The sequence below is a fragment of the Anolis carolinensis genome, unplaced genomic scaffold, assembly GCF_035594765.1.
Source record: "Anolis carolinensis isolate JA03-04 unplaced genomic scaffold, rAnoCar3.1.pri scaffold_11, whole genome shotgun sequence".
Taxonomy (NCBI): domain Eukaryota; kingdom Metazoa; phylum Chordata; class Lepidosauria; order Squamata; family Dactyloidae; genus Anolis; species Anolis carolinensis.
In genome coordinates this window covers 2,475,147-2,486,994 of record NW_026943822.1, presented here as the reverse complement: position 1 = coordinate 2,486,994, position 11,848 = coordinate 2,475,147, and the positions used below count along the sequence as shown (strand labels likewise).

The 11,848-nt window shown below is 48.5% G+C and overlaps 1 protein-coding gene across 2 annotated transcripts; it reads left to right on the top strand.

Moving 5' to 3' along the window:
* The first annotated feature begins 84 nt into the window (after positions 1-84).
* On the top strand, positions 85-9,450 carry LOC103281377 (FKBP prolyl isomerase 8). Of its 2 annotated transcripts, XM_062963620.1 has the most exons (8): positions 85-2,348; positions 2,431-2,594; positions 4,800-4,888; positions 4,979-5,196; positions 5,394-5,566; positions 7,248-7,325; positions 8,669-8,779; positions 8,959-9,450. In XM_062963620.1, exons 1-8 carry the CDS (start codon positions 2,036-2,038, stop codon positions 8,977-8,979), a joined length of 1,167 nt encoding a protein of 388 aa, XP_062819690.1. In that variant the 5' UTR covers positions 85-2,035; the 3' UTR covers positions 8,980-9,450. The 2 variants fall into 2 exon arrangements, with proteins under 2 accessions (XP_062819690.1, XP_062819689.1); XM_062963619.1 differs by having other exon boundaries at positions 8,669-9,450.
* Positions 9,451-11,848: the final 2,398 nt, after the last annotated feature.

The window sequence follows — 11,848 nt, the reverse complement described above, 5'->3', positions numbered from 1 at the left end:
GGGTGCCCTGAGGCCCTTGGTGGGGCATCGGAAGCTGGGGCTGCTGTGTGCCCCTTTCCTGGTGTTTTGCTCCAGCCCTGTTTCAGGAAGGGAGGATTTCATTGTCACCCACACTTCGCATGTGCTTAGTTTGGGAGATGAGATTTTGCGGAAGAGTTGGTTACGGAGCAGCAGAGGCTGGAAGGGTTGGGGGAAGAGTGTTCTCCTGCCCTTCTCCTTCCCATCATCCTGCATTGAAATAGGCTGGCTCACCACCCTCCCACGACTTCCATGCTGAGTTGTATTGGCACCCTCCCTTTGCCTGATTCCAAGGGCAGACACCTTTGCCTTTTCCACCTGGCGCCAGGATGGCTGGTTGTCTTGTCCCTTCAGAGGCCGGGGGAATCTTTTGACCTGATTCAAAAATGTGTTGGCCCCTTTTCAAGGATGGATGGAGCCCAAAGCCTATGGGGCCCGGGTGCAGGCTTCCCTTTTAGCCCCGGACTCTCCCCTGGGCCTGGGACTGATCTCCCGAACCAGGCTCCCTGGGGCTTGGTTGTTGTATGTTTTCCGGGCTGTATGGCTATGATTTAAAAGTATTCTCTCCTGACGTTCCGCCCACATCTATGGCAGGCTTCCTCAGAGATTGTGAGGTATGGAGAAACTAAGCAAGGAAGCCGGGCTGTGGCGCAGGCTGTTGAGCAGCTGCAATAAATCACTCTGACCATGAGGTCATGAGTTCGAGGCCAGCCCGTGGCGGGGTGAGCACCTGTCAATTAAAAATAAAAAATAGCCCCTGCTCATTGCTGACCTAGCAACCCGAAAGATAGTTGCATCTATCAAGTAGGAAATAAGGTACCACTTATTAAAAAAAAGTGGGGAGGCAAGGTTAACTAATTTACAACCTGGAATGAGGAAGTGCCGTCAGAGTGGATGATGAAGCAGCTGCTCCCCCCTGTGGCCAGAATTGAACATCCCCTCAGGAGAAGGTTAAATTGCCTCTGCGTCTGTCTGTCTCAGTCTCTGTTTGATGTGTTTATGGGCATTGAATGTTTGCCCTATGTATGTATAATGTGATCCGCTCTGAGTCCCCTTCGGGGTGAGAAAGAAGGGCGGAATATAAATACTGTAAGTAAATAAATAAGGTTTATATATATCTGTGGGAAGTCCAGGTTCGGGGAAGAACTCTTGTCAGTTGGAGGCCAGTGTGAATGTTGCAGTTAATCACCCTAATTTGCATTGAATGGCTTCATCTACTGGCTACTTTCTGCCTGGGAGCATCCTTTGTTAGCTGCCCCTAGTTCCTAAGTGTTGCTTCTTATTTACTGTTCTGATTTTTGAATCCCTGGGGCTCTTCTGCTTGGTTTCCTCTTGCCAAGAGGGTTTTTTTCCCGCAGGCAGGCAGGGCAGAGCTTTTTCGGCAGTCACCGGCATCTGCCCAGTTGCCACGAGGGGAAGGGGCCCTAGAGGCCCGCTCTGCCCCCCTCCTCAGCCCCATGCCAGCCCAGGCTAACTGGCCACGTGCCCCTCTTGCTAAGCCTATTAGAGCCATGGGCATTAGTCTCTAATCTGCCAGCCAAATCAAGGCGGGGTGTGTGTGTGTGTTTCAGCATCCCTCCAGAGGAACCCCATCAGGCCAGATGTTGCTGTACAATTAGCAATGGGGGGGTGGGCTTATGGAAACCCACAAGCGGAGGTACAGTTTGAGGGCAGTGGCCAGTTGGAAATGTCGGGGATGATTCCCAGCCAGGAAAGCTGAGCCCGAGCCTCCTTGCTCTCTCCTCCTCTGGCTTTTGGGGTCCACAGGAAGGGCAAGGGCCACTCTACCCCGCTGGCCCATCCCTCAGAGCTTCCTTGAGGGTGGCCCACTTGGGTCTGGAGGGGAGCGTGCAAGCGCCGGCAGCAGCGGGGGCGAGAAGGGCTTACTCTATAATCGCCAGCTGAGGCCCTAATTGCATTAGCAGCCGCTCAGCCTCCCTCTGCCGCTGCTTCTGCTGCCATCCTGGCTCCTGCACTCCAGCCACACAGGGCCCCTTGGTGCCGACGGAGGGGGGCCATGGAGGGGGACCGCCGGCTGATGCCGGAGGGGCCGCGGGGCCCGTCAGAGGTGGGAGAAGAAGCCGGGACGGGGCTCACCTCGCCCCTGCCACCTTCACCTCCACCTTCGCTATCACCCCGTGGGGGTCCGGGGTCCCGAAGCAGCCCCCGCCTGCCCCGCAGGGTCCAGTTCTCTCTGCCCCACACCTCCATCCCAGCGCCTGCCCCCCAGCAAGAGGAGAGGGCCTTCTACCGGCGCCTGGAGCACCTGATGGGCCCCAACGGAAGCTTCCAGGCGCTGTGGGAGGCGGGTGACTGGGAGGACCTTGCTGGTGAGTATAGTGGGGGATGGAGGGGATGGGTGGGGGGCTCTTCTACATATGACTTTTCTGACCCACTCCCTTTGCCCCCCAGAAGGGAAGTGCCTGAGGAAGTGCCTGGTGAAGCAGGGCCATGGTAGCCGGCCGCAGGCGGGGCAGGAAATGGCCGTGAAGCTGCTGGGCGCCTTGGAGGACGGGAGCCTGGTGGAGAGGGACCCCCGGCTGACCTTCGTCCTGGGCCAATGGGAGGCCATCCAGGTGAGCGTGAGCCTCTGAATACAAGAAGGACGGGGGCGGATGAGGAGGTGGCAGATGGCCACAGGCATTGGAAATCGCAACCTCCCAAACCTTGCACTATTTATTTGTTAACATATATATTTGCTAACCTGTATTCTATGTATATGTTAATTTGCCAGTTTGACTGCACCTCTTTAACAGGTGTTATAGACGTGATTATACTGAGCATGTTCAGACTCGGGACTCAATTTTTTAGTCAGTCTGCTTTACACCTCTCACTCCATGTCTTGCTGGAGTCTTCCTTGCAGGATCCTGAGCATTACCTTACTGGCGTGTGAAATAAGTGCCACTGTACGGAAGTTTGAGCATTCTTTAGCATTTCCCTTTTTTGGTATGGGGATGTAAATTGATTTTTTCCAATCTGATGGCCAATCTTGTGTTTTCCATATTTGCTGGCATTTGGCATGCATCACCTTGACAGCATCATCTTTCAAGATTTTAAACAGGTCAGCTGGGATCCCGTCCTCTCCTGCTGCCTTGTTATTAGCAATGCTTCTTAAGGCCCATTCAACCTCACTCCTCAGGATGTCTGGTTCTAATTCACTCACCATACCATCAAAGCTATCCTCTATATTATTATCCTTCCTATACAGATCTTCTGTATATTCTCACCACCTTTTCTTGGTCTCTTCAGCTTCTGTTAGGTCCTTGCCATCTTTGTTTTTGATCATGCCCATTTTTGCCTTGGTGGAGGTAGATGCATGTTTGCATCACACCTTAGTATGATGCAACAAGCTGATGCATGTTGCTGTTTGCACTTATGGACTTCAGTGAGTACAGCTATACCTAAAAACTATGAACTATTGATTAAGAATGATACCCTGTGTACTAAACACACAGAGAACTACATCCTATCTGTAACTAAACTTCAATAAGAGATGTGCCTGTATGGTGAAGTAATACGAAATGCTTATGAGTAAACAAGATGTGTTATTTTTCAAAAAAGGCTTCTTTTTATCTCTGAGTACATATGTGTTGTCGAAGGCTTTCATGGCCAGGATCACAGGGTTGTTGTATGTTTTCCGGGCTGTATGGCCATGTTCTAGAAGTATTCTCTCCTGACGTTTTGCCCACATCTATGGCAGGCATCCTCAGAGGTTGTGAGGTATGGAGAAACTAAGCAAGGAAGGTAAATATAAGTTTAATATATAGTTTCTCCATACCTCACAACCTCTGAGGATGCCTGCCATAGATGTCGGCGAAATGTCAGGAGAGAATACTTCTAGAACATGGCCAGACAGCCTGGAAAACATACAACAACCCTCTGAGTGCATACTTTAAAAGGTTTTTTAAAGGGGAGTGTATATGTTCTGGACAAGTCCAACTGCAATTACAATTACAACTGCAATTTCAGCTACAGTAGACTCTCACTTATCCAACATAAACGGGCCGGCAGAATGTTGGATAAGTGAATATGTTGGATAATAAGGAGGGATTAAGGAAAAGCCTATTAAACATCAAATTACGTTATGATTTTACAAATTAAGCACCAAAACATCATGTTACACAACAAATTTGACAGAAAAAGCGGTTCAATACGCAGTAATGTTATGTTGTAATTACTGTATTTACGAATTTAGTACCAAAATATCATGATGTATTGAAAACATTGACTACAAAAATGCGTTGGATAATCCAGAACGTTGGATAAGCGAGTGTTGGATAAATGAGACTCTACTGTATAACCCTCCTCTGCTATCCATCCTCTGTAGTGGCATGTTTTTATCCTTGGCTGTTCAAAGACAGTTTAACAGCGGAGTTACCTGTGTGCCATTACATGAATGCTTATGAATATCACTTGTTCAAAGAATTGACATCTAATAAGGTCATGCTTTTCTTGACTAGAGGTTTTCAAAAGGTGGTCTCCACATGTTCATGGAGATTCACATTTGCCAAACGGGTATGACATCATTTCCCTTTTCCACAAGGTTATGACTGCCGTTTATTTCCAAAAGGATATGTGTCCGGAGACTGGGTGCAGTTGTTTTCAAATAACAGGCCTCTTGGCCCTCCCGTGTTTTGGGCATCCTCTCAGTGGTGTATCTGCTGGTCTTTGGACCACAGCCTTTGCACAGCCTGTGGGGGCAACGGCTACGAAGGGGGCCTCCCGGGGCTGGGCTCGTGGCTGCTCTCCCTCCCCTTGACCCTTCTCCTCCTCTTCCTCAGGCCCTGGAGCTTGCTGTCCCCTCCATGCAGGTGGGAGAGGTCGCCCTTTTTCTGGTCAGCCCAACCTGTGCCTATGGCTCTCTGGGCAGGTAAGGCCCTTTTGTCCAGGGAAGAAGGGGCTGGGGGTGGAATCAATGGACCACCCCAAACACGTTCTTCCTCCTCCTCCTCCTCTGCAGGGAGCCTGACATTCCCCCCAACGCCACTCTGCTCTATGAGGTGACCCTGCTGCAGGTGCAGGATGGTCCCAATCCGGCTCTCTTGACCGCCTCAGAGCGCTTCGGACTGTGCAACCGTCGGCGGGAGTGGGGCAACTTCCACTTCGAGAGGGAGGACTTCCAGCGGGCCCTGCGCTGCTACCAGGAGGCCCTACAGCTGCTGCTCTTGCCAGGGGAAGGTGAGGCCCCTGGGACCTGAAACACTAGGCCCCAGCCTAACTAGGTCCCAAGATCTGGGCTCTTCAGAGGCAGTTGAGCTTTGGCACATTGGAAGGAAGGGAGGTAGCTCAGACCCCAAAGCCTGGAGATGAGTGGGGGGCTCCTGGCCAGGCCTCTGCCTGCCTGGGGGTGAGGCCCTTGTGCGGCCCTTCCGCAGGCACCCTGAGCCCCGAGGAGGAAGAGGAGCAGCGAGACCTGGAGCTCAAATGCCTCAACAACTCTGCGGCTGCACAGATGAAGCTGCAGCAGCCGGAGGAGGCCCTGGGGTCCTGCGACCGGGTCCTGCAGCTGGACCCCGACAATGTCAAGGCACTCTTCCGGAAAGGCAAGGTAGGGCCGGCATAGAATAGAATTGAATAACTTTATACCAACCTGAGAGCCAGGAAGATCATGTCATAATGCAGAGCCAGGTTCAGGGTGCGCGTTGGTGGGTTTCTTCAAAACCATCGATCAATCGTGCTCCGGACCATCACCTTGACGAATTGGTGAACTTCTGCCCTCACCAATTCCTCCAATGTCAGACAAAGACATCTGAAGTTCAAACATCTATTTAATATTTACAGAGATATTTACAATTAGCAAATCCCATCGCTAGAAGCCGGCATTCTTCTGCTCGTCTCGTCTCCCACAGTACAACAGAGAGATAAGAAAACACATTCCTTAGTCCGAAGGAAGTTCCGACCTCCAAGGCCGGAAATCATGTCTCATAGGTCACAGCAGGCTATCAGTCAAACTGGCCTGCTGTTAACTGTTTCATTGCTGAAACACACTTGCAAAACAGCAGAAACACTTGATTTACATTTCATATACACACAACCAAAAATCCAACGGATAGTTCCATCTTGTCTCCTGTGCCAATAGCAACATGCTATGCTAATTTTATATACATATATATGTAATACAAGCACACATCTTTTTTGTGTGTGTTTGGGTTTGTGTGGGCGACAGATCTTGATTTGAATTGTGGCTTAGTTGTTTAAACCCAGCCGCAAGGGTGTTGGGTTGTGTTGTTTAATTTTGTGGTTCTGGGTGTTGTAGATTCTTTGTTTATTTTAAGGTAAAAACGGTCAGAACACATATATATAGATACAATAATTTATAAATATATAATATATTGTATATTATAATAATAAGAAGAAGAAGGATAAGAAGTAAGAATAAGAAGAACTTTATTTTTATTCCCTGCTTCTATCTCCCCAAAGGGGACTCAGGGAGGCTTACATGAGGCCGAGCCCGAATAAAAACAATAGCAATATAAAACACAACAATAGACAAGAGACATGCACAATTATAAAAATTTAAACATTAGCCAATAAAAACAAATGACAAGAGCTAATAAAAACATGGATTAAAACGGAGAGTTTGTAAAAGTAGAATGGGTAAGGTGCACCATATAAATATTGTAAACACGATGTGACTGATAAAAGTGCTGCAAATTCTTGGAAGTGCAAATTGGGATGGGAATAGACCCTTTGTCTATATCAAATTCACAAAGGTAAAAAGTGCAAATATTATATACATATAATATTGATAATAATGTTATAATGTAATATAATATTATACTAATAATAATACAATCTAATAACATATATATTATACATTAAATGTAATATTACTTGCACAGTCTGCATTTTGGGTCATCAGTTGATTTTTCGATCTTGGCCTTAATTGCCTTTGTTCTGATGGCTTGCTCCTGGGCTACAAGGATCAGGCCTTCTGTCTCCTTCTTCAGGGTCCCATTCGTGAGCCAGAGCCAGGTCTTCTCCTTGTCAGCTTTTCCTTCAATTTTGTCAAGGAACTTCCCATGTAATGTTTTGTTGTGCTAGCTGTCAGCTCTAGTTTGTACTGCGGTCGTCTTGTTATTGTTATTATTATTATTTATAATTTTGAGATCCCCATAATGTTGAGTTTTCTCTGTAGCCACTTTGAGCCTCCGTTGTGGAGAGGAGAAGTGGGATATAAATAAACGGACATCTTTCTCATCCTCATCCCTGTGCTGTCTTCCTTGCAGCTGCTGTCTGAGCAGGGGGAGGACCAGGCGGCCATGGCGGTCCTGAAGCGGGCCCTCCACCTGGACCCGGCCACAAAGGTGAGGAGGGCGGCGGCAGGGAATCCAGAGCGCCCTGGGCCTGTAGGGCAGGTGAAGGATTGGGGCGAAGGGACCCCTTCTTCCGCTGCTCCCCCCTCCATCCATGGAACTGGGGGACCGTGCCCTCCCTGTCAGGGGATGATGGGTAGCAGAGTGAAATCCAAAAATTCACCATCCCGGTCTTCACCTCCTTCTCCAGACTGTCTCCCCGTGTGGAAAAACAGCACTGGACAAACACACTCCAGCAGACGAGGGTTCGGTTGGAAATCCAACGGCAATATATCTTTATTTACATGACTATATACAAACAGAGCAAATCAGTCCTTTCCTCCACGAGTGCTCTTGCCGAAGCGACTCATGCACACACACACACACTGCTCAGGAAACTCCTCTGCATTCCACAGGAACAAGAAAGTAAGTCCCGGTCAAAACAAACTTGACCCCATTGGTCCTGTGATACATTAATCATAGCAGACTCTCATTAACTCCATAACTGCTGAAATGCCTTGCCGAAGAACTAACACATAAGGCATTTCTAAGAACCCAGATTGATTTTAACATTTCACAATACACAATACCCTGACACTCCCTGCCTGTCCTCCAGGAAGGCTAGCAAAGGGTCACTCACTCTGGCAAGCCTTCTATTCCATCATAGAAAGTCATCTATAAAAATGTTGGATTGCACCGGGCCTAGAAAAGAACCCTGTGGCCCCCCATTCGTCCCTTTTCTCCAGGATAAAGAAGACCCATTGATGAGCACCTTTTGGGTTTGGTCAATCATCCAGTTACAAATTGAATACAGGATTCAGGGCAAGTGTTGGGGTGAGATTATCTTGGTATGGCATCCAGTGCCAGAGTTAAATCATCACAACTAGGACTAAAAACATGCCTTGTTTCCATGCAAGGGAATTCAGCCATCACCCAACCTTGCCTTCGCAGAACTGTCAGGGGTGCTTTGAATACGATTTCCTGCTTCTTGGCAGAATGGGGTTGGACTGGATGGCCTGCGAGGTCTCTTCCAACTCTATTATTCTAAGACCTTGCGAATTTCATAGTGTCTTCCCACGCCTAGTCGTAAATCCCTGGGAGTTCAGAACCAAGAAAGTTGGGTTTCAAACTAGTAGGGCTTTGTCGAGCACTACTAACACCTTGAGTTGGATTTGCCAAGTAACTCACTTCAGCTTGTGTTGTCGAAGGCTTTCACGGCCAGGATCACAGAGTTGTTGTATATTTTCCGGGTTGTATGGCCATGTTCCAGAAGTATTCTCTCCCGACGTTTCGCCCACATCTATGGCAGGTGTCCTCAGAGATTGTATTCTTCTTGTTTTCTGCCCCTTCTGCAGACCATCCACGCTGAGCTCTCCAAGTTGGCCAGGAAGCAAAGGGAACAGAAGGGGTCCAGCCCGGCCCTCCAAGAGGACTCCCCAGCCACGCCCGGGGCTCACGGCCCTCAGGTTAGTCGCCTGGGCAAAGGGAGGGGCCCCATGGCATCACCCCCCATCCTCTTGGAGGCAGGAGAGGCAACCTCTGGTGCCAATCCCCACTGGCGCCAATGATCTCGGCATGACCACGGCGGGCTTTTGGGTGGCTGCAAAGCCGGCTGGATTCGCACCCTTTGCTCTCCCCTTTGCAGCCAGAGGTTTCTGCCCCATAACCAAGTTGAACGGTCAACGTGCTTAGGAATTAGCCAGCCACTACTGAGCCAGGGGACTCTGTGGAGCTGCAGCGAAGGAGGCCGATGTTGAGTCCGATCAGCGCTGACCTGACCCAGCCCTGTCCCGCCAGGAGCCGCCTTCACTCTTCCGGAGCCCCTTCCCCACCTTGACCACACTCTTCCCTGGCACGTCAAGGCCTCTCTCGCTCTGTAGCCCAACCCTCCTGGGACACCGTGGGGCTGAGCCGGCAGGAGAAGAAAGGAGCAGAACTCTTTGCGCCTCCCATCCATTCCGGTGGCCTGGCCTCGCCTGCTGCGCTTCCCGAAGGAGCCCTGCTCTCCTGCACCTCCTCGCCTTTGCATCTGTAATGACACTCGGCACATCTCTGGGACCTCTGGGAGTTGATCCCAGACAGCGGGATGTTTTTCTCAGAACTTGATAATAACAATAATGACCATGTTCAAAAGCAAGAGGGTGGCGTTGGCTTGGTTATTTCCCTCGCAGCTCTAGGCGGTGCGGACAAAGTGCTCTGCACCAGTATAAATGGGCTGGATGGGCACACAGGTGGGGCAAAGTGTATTTAGAATCATAGAATCATAGAATAGTAGAGTTGGAAGAGACCTCATGGGCCATCCAGTCCAACCCCCCCGCTAAGAAGCAGGAAATCGCATTCAAAGCACCCCCACATGTGGGATGCCACTCATTTCCCGGGGATGAGTGGCATCCCACATGCGCAGCCATCATTCGGTCCTCCAGTGAGTCTCATTAGTCAACTTCTGGCAGATGCACACCGTAGAATTACAACAGAAAATGACTAGAAGTTGTATTTTTCCAGAGGCAGGGAAATGAAACCCTGGATTTCAGTCCTGTGGATACAGGGTGGGAGTATCCACATGACCAAATACAACAACATTACGGCCAGATCGGTCTCCCTCTCTTGTTTGGTATTACAGTAAAGGTAAAGGTAAAGGTTTTCTCTGATGTTAAGTCCAGTCGTGACCAACTCTGGGGGTTGGTGCTCATCTCCATTTCTAAGCCGAAGAGCCGGCATTGTCCATAGACATCTCCAGGTCATGTGGCCATTGGCATGACTGCATGGAGCAGCGTTACCTTCCCGCTGGAGTGGTACCTATTGATCTACTCACATTTGCATGTTTTCGAACTGCTAGGGCTGTGGCTAACGCGGGTGCTCATTCCGCTCCCAGAATTTGAACCTGGGACCTTTCGGTCCGCAAGTTCAGCAGCTCAGCGCTTTAACCCACTTCGCCACCTGGGTTGCCTGGTATTACAGTAGAGTCTCACTTATCCAACATAAACAGGCCGGCAGAATGTTGGATAAGCAAAAATGTTTGATAATAAGTTGGGATTAAGAAAAAGCCCATTAAACGTCAAATTACATTATGACTTTACAAATTAAGCACCAAAACATTATGCTTTACAACAAATCACCAGAAAAAGCAGTTCAATACAGTGTGACGTTGTGTTGTAATTACGGTACAGTAGAGTCTCACTTATCCAACATAAACGGGCCGGCAGAACGTTGGATAAGCAAATATGTTGGATAATAAGGAGAGATTAAGGAGAAGCCTATTAAACATCAAATTAAGTTATGATTTTACAAATTAAGCACCAAAACATGTTATACAACAAATTTGACAGAAAAAGTAGTTCAATACGCAGTAATGCTATGTAGTAATAATTACTGTATTTATGAATTTAGTACCAAAATATCATGATGTATTGAAAACATTGACTACAAAAATGTGTTGGATAATCCAGAACGTTGGATAAGCAAGTGTTGGATAAGTGAGACTCTACTGTATTTAAAAATTTAGCATCAAAACATCGCAATGTATTGAAAATATTGACTAAAAAAATTGGCTCCTAACAAATTGACTACAAATAAAGATAGAATTGCATAAAATGAACATACAGTAGCAACGTTCTCGGAAATTAAATCCCTAAAAAATTCAATCCTTGCTGCCTAGAGAAACAGCCGTGAATCTGGGCAGGAGGCAAACTGTGTTGGATAATCCTGAATGTTGGCTAAGTGAATGTTGGATAAGTGAGACTCTACTGTATTTGGCATTTATCAGTGAGTGACTTATTTATTATTATTATTTATTATTTTTATTTACAGTATTTATATTTCTTCTTTCTCACCCCGAAGGGGACTCAGGGAGGATCACATGACACATATAAGGCAAACATTCAATGCCTTAACATAGAACAAAGACAGAGACAAACACGGGGCTCCGAGCTGGCCTCGAACTCATGACCTCCTGGTCAGAGTGATTCATTGCAGCTGGTTGCTCAACAGCCTGCGCCACAGCCCGGCCCCATTATTTCTAGACAGGCAGGGGCCGCAGAGGACTTCTCTTTCCTCTTTCTCCCTGCTTTCTGGCTCTTCTTCAGTTTCTTCAGTTTCTTCCTGTCTCATCAGTTAGCCATTGAAGATTCAAAGTGAAAATGGATATTTGCACAAGTTTTATTTTTCCCTAGTACAGAAGAAATCTTTTGACAACCATATCTTTCAGGTTCAAGTGAACCTAGACCCAGGGTCGAGCGCCATCCATGTGCATGAAATCATAAGAAAGGGAGCATTTCAAGATGGGTTTTGGGAGACCCATCAAGTCCAGCAGAACACTGGGAGCCGACAAGTCCACACCAGTCCTGCCCCCCCTCCTCCTCCTCCTCCTCTCTTGCCCAGCCCTCCCGTGGACCCTCGTCGGGACACAACTCCCAGGGAAGGAAGGGCACTTGGATGGCCCTGCAGACACATATCTGGGTAGCCATGGAGCTGAGTGAGTGAGTATTGTGGAAGGAGCACCGTGGCTGAGGGACCACAGCCCCCTTTGCCGCCCCCAC